The sequence below is a fragment of the Myxine glutinosa genome, chromosome 7, assembly GCF_964187855.1.
Source record: "Myxine glutinosa chromosome 7, kmMyxGlut1.1, whole genome shotgun sequence".
Lineage (NCBI taxonomy): Eukaryota > Metazoa > Chordata > Myxini > Myxiniformes > Myxinidae > Myxine > Myxine glutinosa.
In genome coordinates, this window is record NC_136267.1 from 169,971,080 (window position 1) to 169,983,183 (window position 12,104).

A 12,104-nucleotide genomic window follows, 5' to 3' on the forward strand; every position below is an offset into this window, starting at 1 on the left:
CCCTGAGAAAGCCACGCCTGACCAGACAACACCGCCAGCGCCGATTGCAGTGGGCCAGAGAGCACCGTCAATGGCAGCCAGGACACTGGAATCATGTGATCTTCAGTGACGAGTCTAGATTTCTGGTCTATCGTCAAGATGGCCGCGTCTGAGTGCGCAGACAAGTGCATGAAGCCTACAACAAAGATTGTATAGTGCCAAGAGTCCAAGCTGGAGGTGGTGGGGTGACCGTTTGGGCTGCTTTTCATGCAGGGGGCAAAACTGACCTGGTTGTTCTGAATGGAATCCTGAACCAGTTCAAGTACAGGGCCATTCTGGAAGAAACATTGCTTCCCTTTGCTCGTGCAGCCTTTCGAGGAAACTTGTCTTCCAAGATGACAATGCACGGCCTCATCGTGCTTGCATGATCCAACACTTTCTTGCTGACCATGGTGTAGAGCATATGGAGTGGCCTGCCATGTCCCCGGATATGAATCCGACCGAAAGAGAACTTGTGGGCAGAATTCATGCGTCAAATCGACCACTTGGACCAGCAGCCTACCTCTGTGCGTGAATTGCAGCAGGCTATTGTCACTGCATGGCAAGCGATTCCTTTCCAAACCTTGGCAAATCTCGTGAACAGCATGCCTCGACGTGTACATGCTCTCCTGAATGCTCGTGGGGGTTACACGAAGTACTTAACTGTAATTTTACTGTCCGTAATCCCAGTCGTAATTTAACTTTTGTTTTTGTTAAAAAAAATTTTGGCTAATGTGCAAAATAAAGAGATACTTCTGGAAAACGTACAGAAGTTTAACACAGTACTGTCCATGAATTGAGTTCGATATCAGTTTACATCACTTTCAAGGATCAATTTATTTGTTTCGAAATGTCAAATGTGGTTTTTGTTTCTTTTAAAGGTCACATTAACAAAATCTAGAATAATTTCAACATAATTCCAATGAACTTTTGGTTCTAAGACATCTTGAAAAGTAAGTTCACCCCCACAAAAAAAATATTCCATATTAAATGCCAAGTCTGTAGTTGTAGGGAATATGCTAACTCCATTGTGTGTCGTTCCCTCTGTTAACATCCCGGTGTCCCTTATGGCAATACATCCCATAGACATTAGATAGACCCATTAGTGCACCACATTAATTAATTCCCCCGCCGCCACAAGACTTACAGGAAGGTCAGGCAGGAAGCCAGTTCGGGGCACTGCCATATCACCCATATCAGCCATATCACCAGCTGGCACAGCAACACACATTGATTGTGCAAGGCAGGCTGAGGCCACGCCCACTTCACGCATGATTGACACCAAGGGTTTGATGGGCAGATGACATCATTGGAGAGTAAAGAAGGACTTGTGATTGGCCACAGACCAATGGCATGGGAGCAGGGCGCCAAGCGCTTGGCCAATGAGAGGCGACCAACGCAATCGGAAGATTGGAGAACAGAGCTGACAGAGACGATCAGTAAAAACGACTCGCTGACCGACATTTTCTCTCTTCGCCTCTGCCTGTCTTCGCCTCTGCCTCTCTTCCCTTCTTGCCGTATTTTGCGCTTGGACCTGTTCTGGCCTTTGGACTTTGGTGGAGAGACCAGCGCCGACGATCATCCTCCGCTGTTGTTCGTGCTCCTGGTGCCTGCGTGCTGTGCTGTGTGGCGCGGGACGGACCGTGCAGCGAGGGGTGTTCACGCCAACGCCCAAGCGGTTTGCGCCGACCGGAGCACGTTCGGACGACTGCGCTTGGAGCTGACCATCCCGGACAATTCCTGACAACCACATCCAGACAGATAAGCCCAAACACGAACGCAAACACGACGTTTTCTTTGTTTCATTCCTCCATTGTTTTGTATCTGAAGTCTGTGTGGGGACGTCCCGATTTAGGACATTTAATTACCAGCGCGTTCTTGTTATTGGCATCCGTGGCAATAAAGCCTTGTCCTTTTGCACATAAATTCCGTTTCGTGTGAGTTTAATTTCTTGCAGGTTGAAGACTGCCCGGCGAGATCGTGTCAGGTAAATCTTGCCGCTTCTTCCTCTTCCCCTCCTTCCTCCTGCACGTGTATAGCAAATCTGCCATTGATCGTCGCCTCGGAGTTAAAGCTCATTTTGGCCATCTGCGATTCCCAGTCTTAACCGAGGGGCAATCGCGCGACCATACTATATCGGATCAATGAAAGAAAGGCAACAAATTAACATGTTTGAAATGTTTACCAAATTTAAGTATGTATTTACAGCAAGCACATTAGTCACAAGCCTTCATTCACAAAGCAATCAACAGCAAACTTTCTTTCATAAGCAGGCAATTGTCAAAGCACGTATATGCAAGCAAAAGGCAATAGGCAAAAGACATGGAAGAGCACACTTGCCGCTAATACGTATTTTCCTTACACAGGTTTACTTACAGTTACACAACAGGCAAGGCACCGTCATTCATTCTGGGAAGTCGATGAGGAGCAAAAAGAGGCAGTTTGGAATATTGTTTCAACTCCTCATTTACCTCAGCCAACCAGGCAAGGCTGTGTCAGTCCAAATATCAGGGGCAGGAGGGGGTGGGTAAATAGGATGGGGAGGATGGGTGGTGAAGTGTCGATGAGAGTGCAGTGTGGAGATAGTGTAGGCTTAGAGGAAGGGCGTGAGGTGCGAACAATGCCTCACCCATGTGGGGACGGAGGATAATCGTTAATGACCTTCTTAGGAATGCTGATTCCCTTTGTGCGTCCAAAGTAGGTGGTTCACTGGTTCTTATAGAAAACAAGAAAAAGATATCATGAGCATACGCGTGGCAGCGCTGTGAACCGGGGACCTCGGCGTCACCGTGCCCTTGCCTCGCTCTCCCCTCACTTCGCTCTGGACCCAGCATGGCTTGTCCTGGACCTAGCATTGTTCATCCTGGACCCAGCGCAGTTTGTCCCAGCAGGCGATCCCTCGAGCAGACAGTTTTCTTCTTGACGCATCCCCGGCAAAAAAACACAACAGCCAAAACCGAGCCACGTCATAGCCATTGTACGTGCTACACTGGGTGTGGCTTAGAGGAAGCTGCGGAAGCAGAGTCCATGCGAGATCCTTTTACCCCACACGGCCTTTTCCCATTGGTGAGCATCCGACGGGCGGGAGTGGTGATGGGGCTGTGGAAAATCCCCACGTCATGATGTTCAGATGGGGACACACACTCCTGCCCCTCCACCAGTGGCACAAGCACCTGCTTGCCTGTTTGTTTGTGTTTTTTCCTGCTTCTCTCCCCACCCTAGGAACACCTGAAGAAGACACTGGAAGGACAGGAACGGAATTTTGAAGAACTTGTATATTGAAAGTTGTACATTTTTGAATTGTTGTTTGAAACTGAAGGGGTAGTACGGTAAGGAGAATAGGTAATACGGCTCAATTCTCACAGCCCCTCCTGATTTATTTAATTGAGACTAATTAGGTGAGTTTGTATGGGTTAATGCTGGAGCAGTGAACCTTGTAGGAGCTGCGGTTCCAGGAGAGTGGGGATCCTTGGGGGGTGGGAGGCAGGGTTGGAGAAGGGGAACAGGAGGGGGGTGGGTTGGTGAGGTTGTGTTACGTTTGGAGGGTGGGAAGGAGGTGGAAAGGTTAGGAATCATATGAGAACAGTTAAAAGGTATCGGTTAGTATGCTCCGTGTTCAGGTAGTTTAGCCATTTCGATGTATTAAGCAGGGAAATAGTAGCTTAAGAATTGGCCTGTTTAATTGTGCATTCATATGAAAGGTGGTGTGTTGTTCAGTAAATAGCCAGGGGTTAATGTAAAGAACTTGTGTGTAAAACCTGTGATCTCTAGGTGAGGTGCCAGTGGAGACTTGGGAAAGAGAAGGGAGTCGTTTTAGGAGGGGCATCATCAAGGGAAAGAGAGAGGAAGAGTTTCATTTACCTCCCGAGTGGAGGAGGTTTTTTGGGTTCGCCGGATTCTTCGCACTCCTGGGAGGGACGGTTTTAGTTCGGGCTCATGAGAGATGAGAGGATGCTTGAGGGTTGTTTCGGCCTCGGAGCGAGTGGCAACGTTTGTTTGGTGCGGAACAGCACTGTTCAAAAGTTTGCTTGGTTTGGTGCTTGGTGTGGTGCGGAAAGTGGCAAAGTGTGGAGTTTGCATGCCCGAGGAGAAGTAGCTTTGTGTTTGGCTCGCCTGTTCATGTTCCTGCTTCATTGTCCTGCTCATGGTCATGCTTTGTCCTGCTCATGCTCCTGCCTCGTATTCCTGACTCGTCCTGCTCGTGAGCCTGTTCATTCCTGATAATCCTGTTTGACATGCCTGTTCCTCACCTGTTTCGTGGACTGCTTCATCGATAAACGTCAAGAGCTAAGGCCTCACTCGGTTATCGTTTCCCTTCCCCGACCGTGCTCGAGTCTGGTGTTTGGAGTCTTCAATTTTCTTTATTCCTCTTGTAAATAAGTAATTATTGTGATTCCATGTTCCCGTTCACCCCCTCCTCTCATGCCGCCATCGTTCCCCACTGTCGCATTATATTTTCCCCTGTTAATCGTGGTGGGGAATACACCCCGTTAAATCACATTACGTATCTCGTGCGATTCTCTTGCACGTGCAGAGCTGCCATTAATTGAAACAGTCATCCATCCAGTGGTTGTTGATAATCGAGTGCTGGACAAGACAGTATCATTCGATTTCAATAAGTTGTTCCTCGGTCATGAACTGATAAGACGGATTTGATGTTGGTGAAGATCCGAATCCGGACCAGGATACGGGGATTTTAAAGGGATTTTTAGCAAATGAGTGATATGGCTAAAATCGATATATAGCATGGTATTTCAAAAAGTTACGGAAGATTTATGACGAAACTTGATGGATGAGTTTGGTAAGTGACAAGAACAAGCCGATTTGTTTTGGAGATCCAGATCCAACCTATCAGTGGGATACAAAACGGAGGGTGGGAAGGAGGTGCCTGGTGGAGGTACGCTCTCTACCAAGTACCATTCTAGTTACCCTCGCTATTGGGGAGGGTATTGCATTTGAGTCGTTTGTTTATCTGTCTGTCTGTTTGTTTGTCCGCACAGAATAAATACGATTTTCTCTGCAATCGTTGGTCCGACTGACACGAAATTCACACTCCTATATCGCACATAATACAATTGTATTACATTGGTGCACTCTTGGTGACAGCAGTGGTAGCATGAGTCATTTGGAGGCCCCATGATAAACGCAATAGCGGTCTAGTGGGACCTGCAGAGAGTGAATTTCTAATTATTTTGCGATGACTTTGATGGCATCTCCAAATTTCAAAAATGCAATGTTCTGGAGCCCATGGGTTAGCAGATTAATTAACGAGGGGTAATTTTATTATCGTAAAACGAATTGTAGTGTCGATTTGCTCAACAATATTGATATGTATTCACATTAAGTATTGTTATGTTTGTGGGGGGTAGGCATGAAATACCTTAAGAAAATTCAGAATGTGTATGTTTTAGCATGGACCGTGTGGTGCAAAGAAGAAGAAACCCATCTCGATGTGCATAAGCAGGGTAAATGTTCATGTTATGAGTGTTTGCAGTCACCATAAGGAGGGTGGTTTTGTGCTAATTAATTATAGGGCTTATGGTTAATAATCCCCAGTATGTATTGCCTCCCTGTGATTTTTCCCTAATGATCTTATAAAACTCAGCTGGCCAGGCAATGGGCTCATTCGCTCACTATTCTGCTAGGTCCAACAGACCCAGCACATTTGCCAATCGGCAAGTAAATCCCGAAGTCATCCGAACATTCCCGAAGAGAGATTAGACTCCACCCCCCGATGACTCGTAATGAAGAGGCCACACCCTGGCTTTCGTGATTGGTGGAGATGCGATGGGATGATGAACAGAGCTCGATGATTGGACGGAGTCTGACGTCAGCGGTCGAACATTCGAGAGGGAGAAGAAGACGTCTCACCATTGCTCGCTCTCTTTGTTCTTGGTCGCATGAGGGAAAGGCTGTGTTTTGTGCCCGGGCGTGCTGTGGAGTGATTTTGGAGCCTTTCTGAGCTGTTGGCACCGTCAAGGAACGATTGTCACGGCCGTCGAAGAGGAGCCAGAAAGCGATGCTTTGTGGGGCTTGTGGCAGTACGAACGGAGGGGGGAGCGACCGAGGACCACCTGCCCGAGTTGTTACCCCACATTTGTGGTACAGCGGAAGAGTGATTTGGCGCCATCTTGCTCCCGTCGACAATCGGGCCGTTGGCCGAACTGCAGGACCCATTAAATGACTACCAAGCATCCAAAAGTTATCGTACGAACTCAAAGCTGAGTGCTGGCCAACATAACACAATGTATTTTCTTTTATTTCTCACTGTGTCTGTAATTGAGTCCGCATGGAGGGTCCCTCACCTTAGCCTATTACTATTAGTTTTTACCTCAATAGTTGTTGATATTCATTTTCATGTCTTGTTTCGTTTCTTTGTTTGTGGGTTCTGATTAACCCTGTGTGTTCCCTGTTAGATAAGGCTCGGACCTTTGCCACGCGTGCCAAAGACAATCCCGCCAAGGTTTGAAGTACGCCTCGGAGTTAAAGCTCATTTCGGCTATTCGTCTGAGGCCGGTCTTCATCGGCCACGGACAAGACAGTGTTGCGGATGCCGGGTTCGTCGACGTACTAAGGGGGGGTTTATGCCCCATTTCCCCACGAACTCCCGTCCCACTGAGGCCGCCGACCGCGAGCGACTAGACTCGTGGTTGACGGATTGCTAAGCAATTCCGATCGCCAATCTCCCAGCCATGCGCCGAAGAGTTTGCTGGTCAAATACCTTCAAGACACGTGACCGAAGAAACCAGGGATAGAACCCTCACTTTCACACACCTTATTCAATTGCGTGCCGAGTGGATTTGCACGGTGTGGAAAGCAGTGTTACCTTACGTGATTTACGGACCTGATTCAAACAGCCAAATCCGGTCTCGGATGATGCTTAGCCAATGGAGAAAAGACGTATCCGAACAGGTTGGAATGTAACAACGAAATGTGCAGCCTTTTATTTTGAAGGCACAGAGAAACAGACAAAGATGCAGCTAATCAATTCCTTACCTAATAATAAACCCCACTGGCACCTTCACACTCTCACAGTCTCACACTCACTCAGGGAATAACACTCTGGTTATTGGTACCGATGGTGTTTCGCAGGGACTGACTCCAAAGTGGCCACGTGGTGTGCGCAGTTCGGTCCTCACGTACAGCCTGGATGAGGTCAGGTCCGAAGGATGAACCGCTGCCTCGAAGTCAGCACGGACGAACTTCAGCATAGGTTGAACAAGCAAGAGGCATCGTCGAAGGACAAAGGCAAGAGGGTCCGGGCAAGAGCACAAAGGCCACAGCAGTGTCGTCTGGTGGAGCCAAAAGCAAGAGAGTCCAGAGCAGGAGGTCGTGGCGCAGCAAAATCCCAAAGCAAGAGAATGAAAATGTGCTGGACGGGGGTTTTATCAGACCCACCCATGCCCCCAAAATGTTCCACAGCCTCCCATTGGCTGAGATTGGTCGCATGCTGGCCTTCAATCCTTCCTTCTCCCAGGAAGGTTTCAGTTTTCCTTCCCACTTTCATTCGGGGAGGTTTCACAGCCCATTGGTTGCTGGCTAGTGCAGTGTCCCGCCACGTCATTGGTCACGTGGGCCTGTTCTTTTGGCCATGCCTTCCTGCTCATTAGAAATGGCTTCCCTTAACCACACGGAGGTTTGAAATCCTGTCTAACTTCAACGCATATTGGTTTTGATTACTACACAATGGGAAAGGGCTAATCTTTACATTCAATAAGAAATAACTAACGACTGCAGTCTACACGTTGTCGTGCAATTAACTATAGGAGGTTTGCCTTTATGGCAAAACCACAACAACAGTATTATACGCGTTATTGTAATTCTTGTTGCATTTGTATATATATATTGTTCGGGTTTTGAGAACCCTGCACTGTGTAAATTGTGTAAATATGCCCTTTGTAAATAATTATTTTTGTAAATACCTCCATTCATTGTAAAGGTCAGAGGTCATCCCCTAGTTAGTCCACATTGCAACACGTAGCGAATCATAGGCCCTCTTCGTAGTTATTTCATTATTATGTGTTCCAGGTAAGGCTGTGTTTCCAATAGTTTGACCCTACGTTGCATCAATCAAATAAGATAGGCCCCATTCGGTCCATTTGCTCTCCCTCTCCCAATTGTGGTACGCTCCTCTGCCCGCCGCAGTCGCCTCAGCGCTCGCCCCAGACGCCATTGCCCATGTGCTCCATCTCAGAGAAGAAGGGGGGAGGAGCCACCAGAACACGGGCGTGGCACCTCATCGTCATCAAAGGTGGAGTCAGAAAGCCCTTAACCACCAATCAGCACCGCGGTGAGCCCACCAGTAGGCGTGTCAGCGGGGCCGGCGGTTCACACCCACGTCATGATGCATCTCACAATCCAAAACATTTACACAAAAATAACAAAACATGGCGGGGAAGAGAGAGAGAGAGAGAGGAGGATGGGGTAGTGGGGAAGAGAGAGAGGGGATGGGGTAATGGGGAAGAGAGGGGATGGGGTAGTGGGGAAGAGAGAGAGGGGATAGGGTAGTGGGGAAGAGAGAGAGAGGGGATGGGGTAGTGGGGAAGAGAGAGAGAGAGGGGATGGGGTAGTTGGGATGAGAGAGAGGGGGATGGGGGTAGTGGGGAAGAGAGAGAGGAGGATGGGGTAGTGGGGAAGAGAGAGAGGGGGATGGGGTTGTGGGGAAGAGAGAGAGGGGGATGGGGTAGTGGGGAAGAGAGAGAGCCAAGACCAATAAAAGGGACTGCGAGGGACTGCTAAGGGAGACGAGTGAGGAGAGGCAGCAGATGAGCTTCAGAGAGACGTGTAAGGAGGCTGGTGACCAAGGGGGAAGAACCAGCGCTGACGACCGGGTTTTCGCCGCTGAACCAAGGGCAAGGACGTGCATGCGGGACACCGACGTCGTGCCGCGATCTCCGGACCTCCCTGCCGCCAGTTCCGTGGACCGTCTGCCCTTCTCATCCTTCCCGCCATTCCTGCCTGAAATTCCCATTTGTGTACGTGAGTTTGTGCTGTTTGTATTGTCCTGGGTATAAGTAAGACCGTTTAAGGATTTGCGCTGTGTCTTCTTCTTCTTATTATTCTGTATATTGCTTTCGTTCCTCCTCTTTCTTTGGTTTTGTATAGTTAATTAATAAATACCTGTTCCGCCTTATTCTTTTGGTTTCATTCTCGTCCGATCGCTTTAGTGATTTCCCAATTGAGTACCTGTGGCACGATTTCGGCAGAACCACTTATAATCGGGTTTAGTCCTTTGTTAACGGCCCGCGTCGTAGCTCGCTTCGCTCGGCGCAATCCGTCTATTACGCTGCAGCCCGGGTGGGAGTATTTTCTCACGTACCGGAAGGCGCTGGTACTTAGGTCATAGGAAGAATTGGCCTACTGCCCTATTCAGCGCTGACCAGGAGTGGCGTCATACCCCCAGGACCGGTCGGACGGCCAGCTTAACAAGACAAGGGGATTAACCCTCCCCCCCCCCTTGCTAACGGGAGTGCCGTCCCCCGGATCCGTAACAATATATATATATATATATCTATCTATATATATATATACATATATATTGTTACAGACGCGGCTTTAGATGTTATATTGACCGAGCGGTGGTGTATTTAACCGCGTCCGAACAGTTACTCCCCGATTAGAACCCGATTTCACCCGACGTTGACCAGATCGCCCCACAGATATTCAATCGGGAAACCTCTAAAGCGACCGAAAGAGAATGAAAAAGAAGAAGAAGAAGAATACGGAGGAAGAACAGATTTATTATACACACACAAGCAATGGATGGAAGAAGCAGTAACACAGCGAATCGTTAACTTACACTATTCATTTTTACTTAACCCCAAGACAACGAGCAGGACAGGACGTTCACACTTACACAGGGGATATTGCAGGCAGGTAGGGCTTGAGGTGGATTGCTTGAGAGGGAGGCAAAGTCGGGAGGCAGCAGCTCTCAATTCCTCGCGGTTTTGGCGGGAAAACCCTCCGTCGCGTATCCGCTGCGGTAGACGTCACGCGCTGGTTCGGCACACCTGCTCCTCTTCTTGTGGTGGAGCCGTCTCCCTCCTTTCAGCGCGTCTCTCCAAAGCTGGTTTCCTTGCCGAGTACCTCTCCTCTTTGGCTTGGAGCGTTTCGCATCTCACCGCTCCTCTTGGTGCCGCCTCTTTGCTCCTCCCAGGTCATCTCCTAAAGCAGTCCCTTACAGTCGCTTTTATCACCTCGGGCGAAATCAAGCCGCCGGCTCCGAGGGCACGCCTACCGGGTCGCTCACCGCGGTGCTGATTGGCTGTTAGGGCTGGTTCACTCCTTCCCTCTTATGACGAGGTGGAGACACGCCTTTCTTCTCCGACTCAAAGCACATGGGCAATGGCGGCCTGCGGGATTGAAAACAACTCCCCTTTTGAAAGGAACTTTGGAGAGCGGAGATGTTTGGGGAAATTGGAAGGGCCTACGCTTATTTTGTTTGATACAATGCAAAGTCAATCTAGTGGGAAACACATATTTAGCCTACATGGAATAAGGAAATACACTATTTAAAAGATATATCGTGACCTGCGTGTAAGTTTCATGGAATTAACTAGGAGGACGGCTGCGACCATTATTTACATTACGAGGATGTTACCATACTTTTGTAACGTTCACATTGTAACGTTTCCACATTTGTTACACTTCCTCCAAAATTGTTACACTTCTCAAAAACCGTTACACTTCTCAAATTCGTTACACACTTCTCAAAATCGTTACACTGCACCCTCCTTTCTTCAGGCCCGTGCTCGGGCCTACTAAACTTTAACTTAGTGTGACACGTAGGTGTAATTCCCTCTACAATTAACCTGACCCTGAGTGTGACAATTTTAAAACACAAATAAGTATGTCCCCCTATTGCATTGCACCCTGTCTAACAGACTCAAGCCCACAGCTAACCGAATTATGGAATTATTCTCAAACTATACATTTACGGTGGGGAGTATTATTTACAATGACGTGATTTCTTATTTACAACGCAACCCAGGACCTGTGTTTTGTTTTTTTTTTCTTTTTAGGGAACAAGAAAAAGAAATTCCTGTTGGGAGGGAGGAGACAGCACGCATTGCATCGATGCACCAGTACCAATACCACCAAAGCACCCAAAAGCACCAAAAGCACCACAAAGCACCAAAAGCACCACTCGGTGCGCAGTCACCATGGTTCATAATAAACACAACAAAACAACTGGTGGTGGTCTTCTCTTTCTCTGCTGGGCCGATGTTCTTCCCGACGTCTTCTGGCTTCATGCGGCCTATTTGGACATAATAAAAAGCACAACTTGTGTTCGTTTTTATTTAGGGCCTCAGGGGCCAACTAAGGGTGGTCCACCTGTTTGGCATAGGTGCCACCTTACCGAGGTCCGCAAGCAAGATTCCCTGGCCACTATGGCCGGTCTCCAACAGAGGTGCCCTGCCCCAGAACCTGGGGTCCATCAAGTGGTACTTGGCCGCAGAACAGCGGTCCATAAAGTGGTACATCAACGCAATGCATGCTGGTTCTGGGAATCTCGGGCGCACAATGGCCACCTCACGCACGCTCCCCTCGGCACCCAATGGCGCACAGGTCATGTGGGAGACAAAAGAAAGACAATTGAGCGAGGGGTAAGGTCACAAGGGTACACGTCAATAAGGCAATGCAAGGTGAAATGCGTACGGAGGGCGAAGTGAGAAAGCTCGTCCCTACCGTACGTCACCCCCCTGTCACCTACCCTACCCTTGCCCTTGCCCTTACCCCATATGTACAAAATCTACACATTACCAATTCGTCACTACTGTCACGTCTTCCCCATATTTCCCCTATACCAAATTCGTCACCACAATCCCTCTACTTCAAAATTTGCCATCACCAATTCATCATCAATCCTCATAAGGAGGGAGAGATGGAATTACGCACAATGTCACACCCACGTCATGATGCGTCTCACAATCCAAACATTTGCAGCATCTATCTATAATTCCAGTAATCTCTGTATGTCTGTGACCGCTGTTTCTCGACAACCACGGGTCCGATATACTTGAAACTTGCCAGGTATATTGCTGGGGACCCGAGGATGTGCCTTTTCAAGGTTTCATATTAATCGG

General features: G+C 48.4%; 1 protein-coding gene across 1 annotated transcript in view; it reads left to right on the forward strand.

Annotated features, from left to right (window-relative positions):
- Positions 1-2,850: 2,850 nt before the first annotated feature.
- LOC137430674 (E3 ubiquitin-protein ligase MARCHF9-like) overlaps positions 2,851-12,104 on the forward strand; it is a 308,642-nt gene continuing 299,388 nt past the window's right edge. The window contains exons 1-3 of the mRNA XM_078781216.1: positions 2,851-3,084; positions 3,241-3,291; positions 7,111-7,173. Of these exons, the coding sequence (XP_078637342.1) occupies positions 2,851-3,084; positions 3,241-3,291; positions 7,111-7,173 (348 nt within the window). The remainder of the gene's footprint in view (positions 3,085-3,240; positions 3,292-7,110; positions 7,174-12,104) is intronic.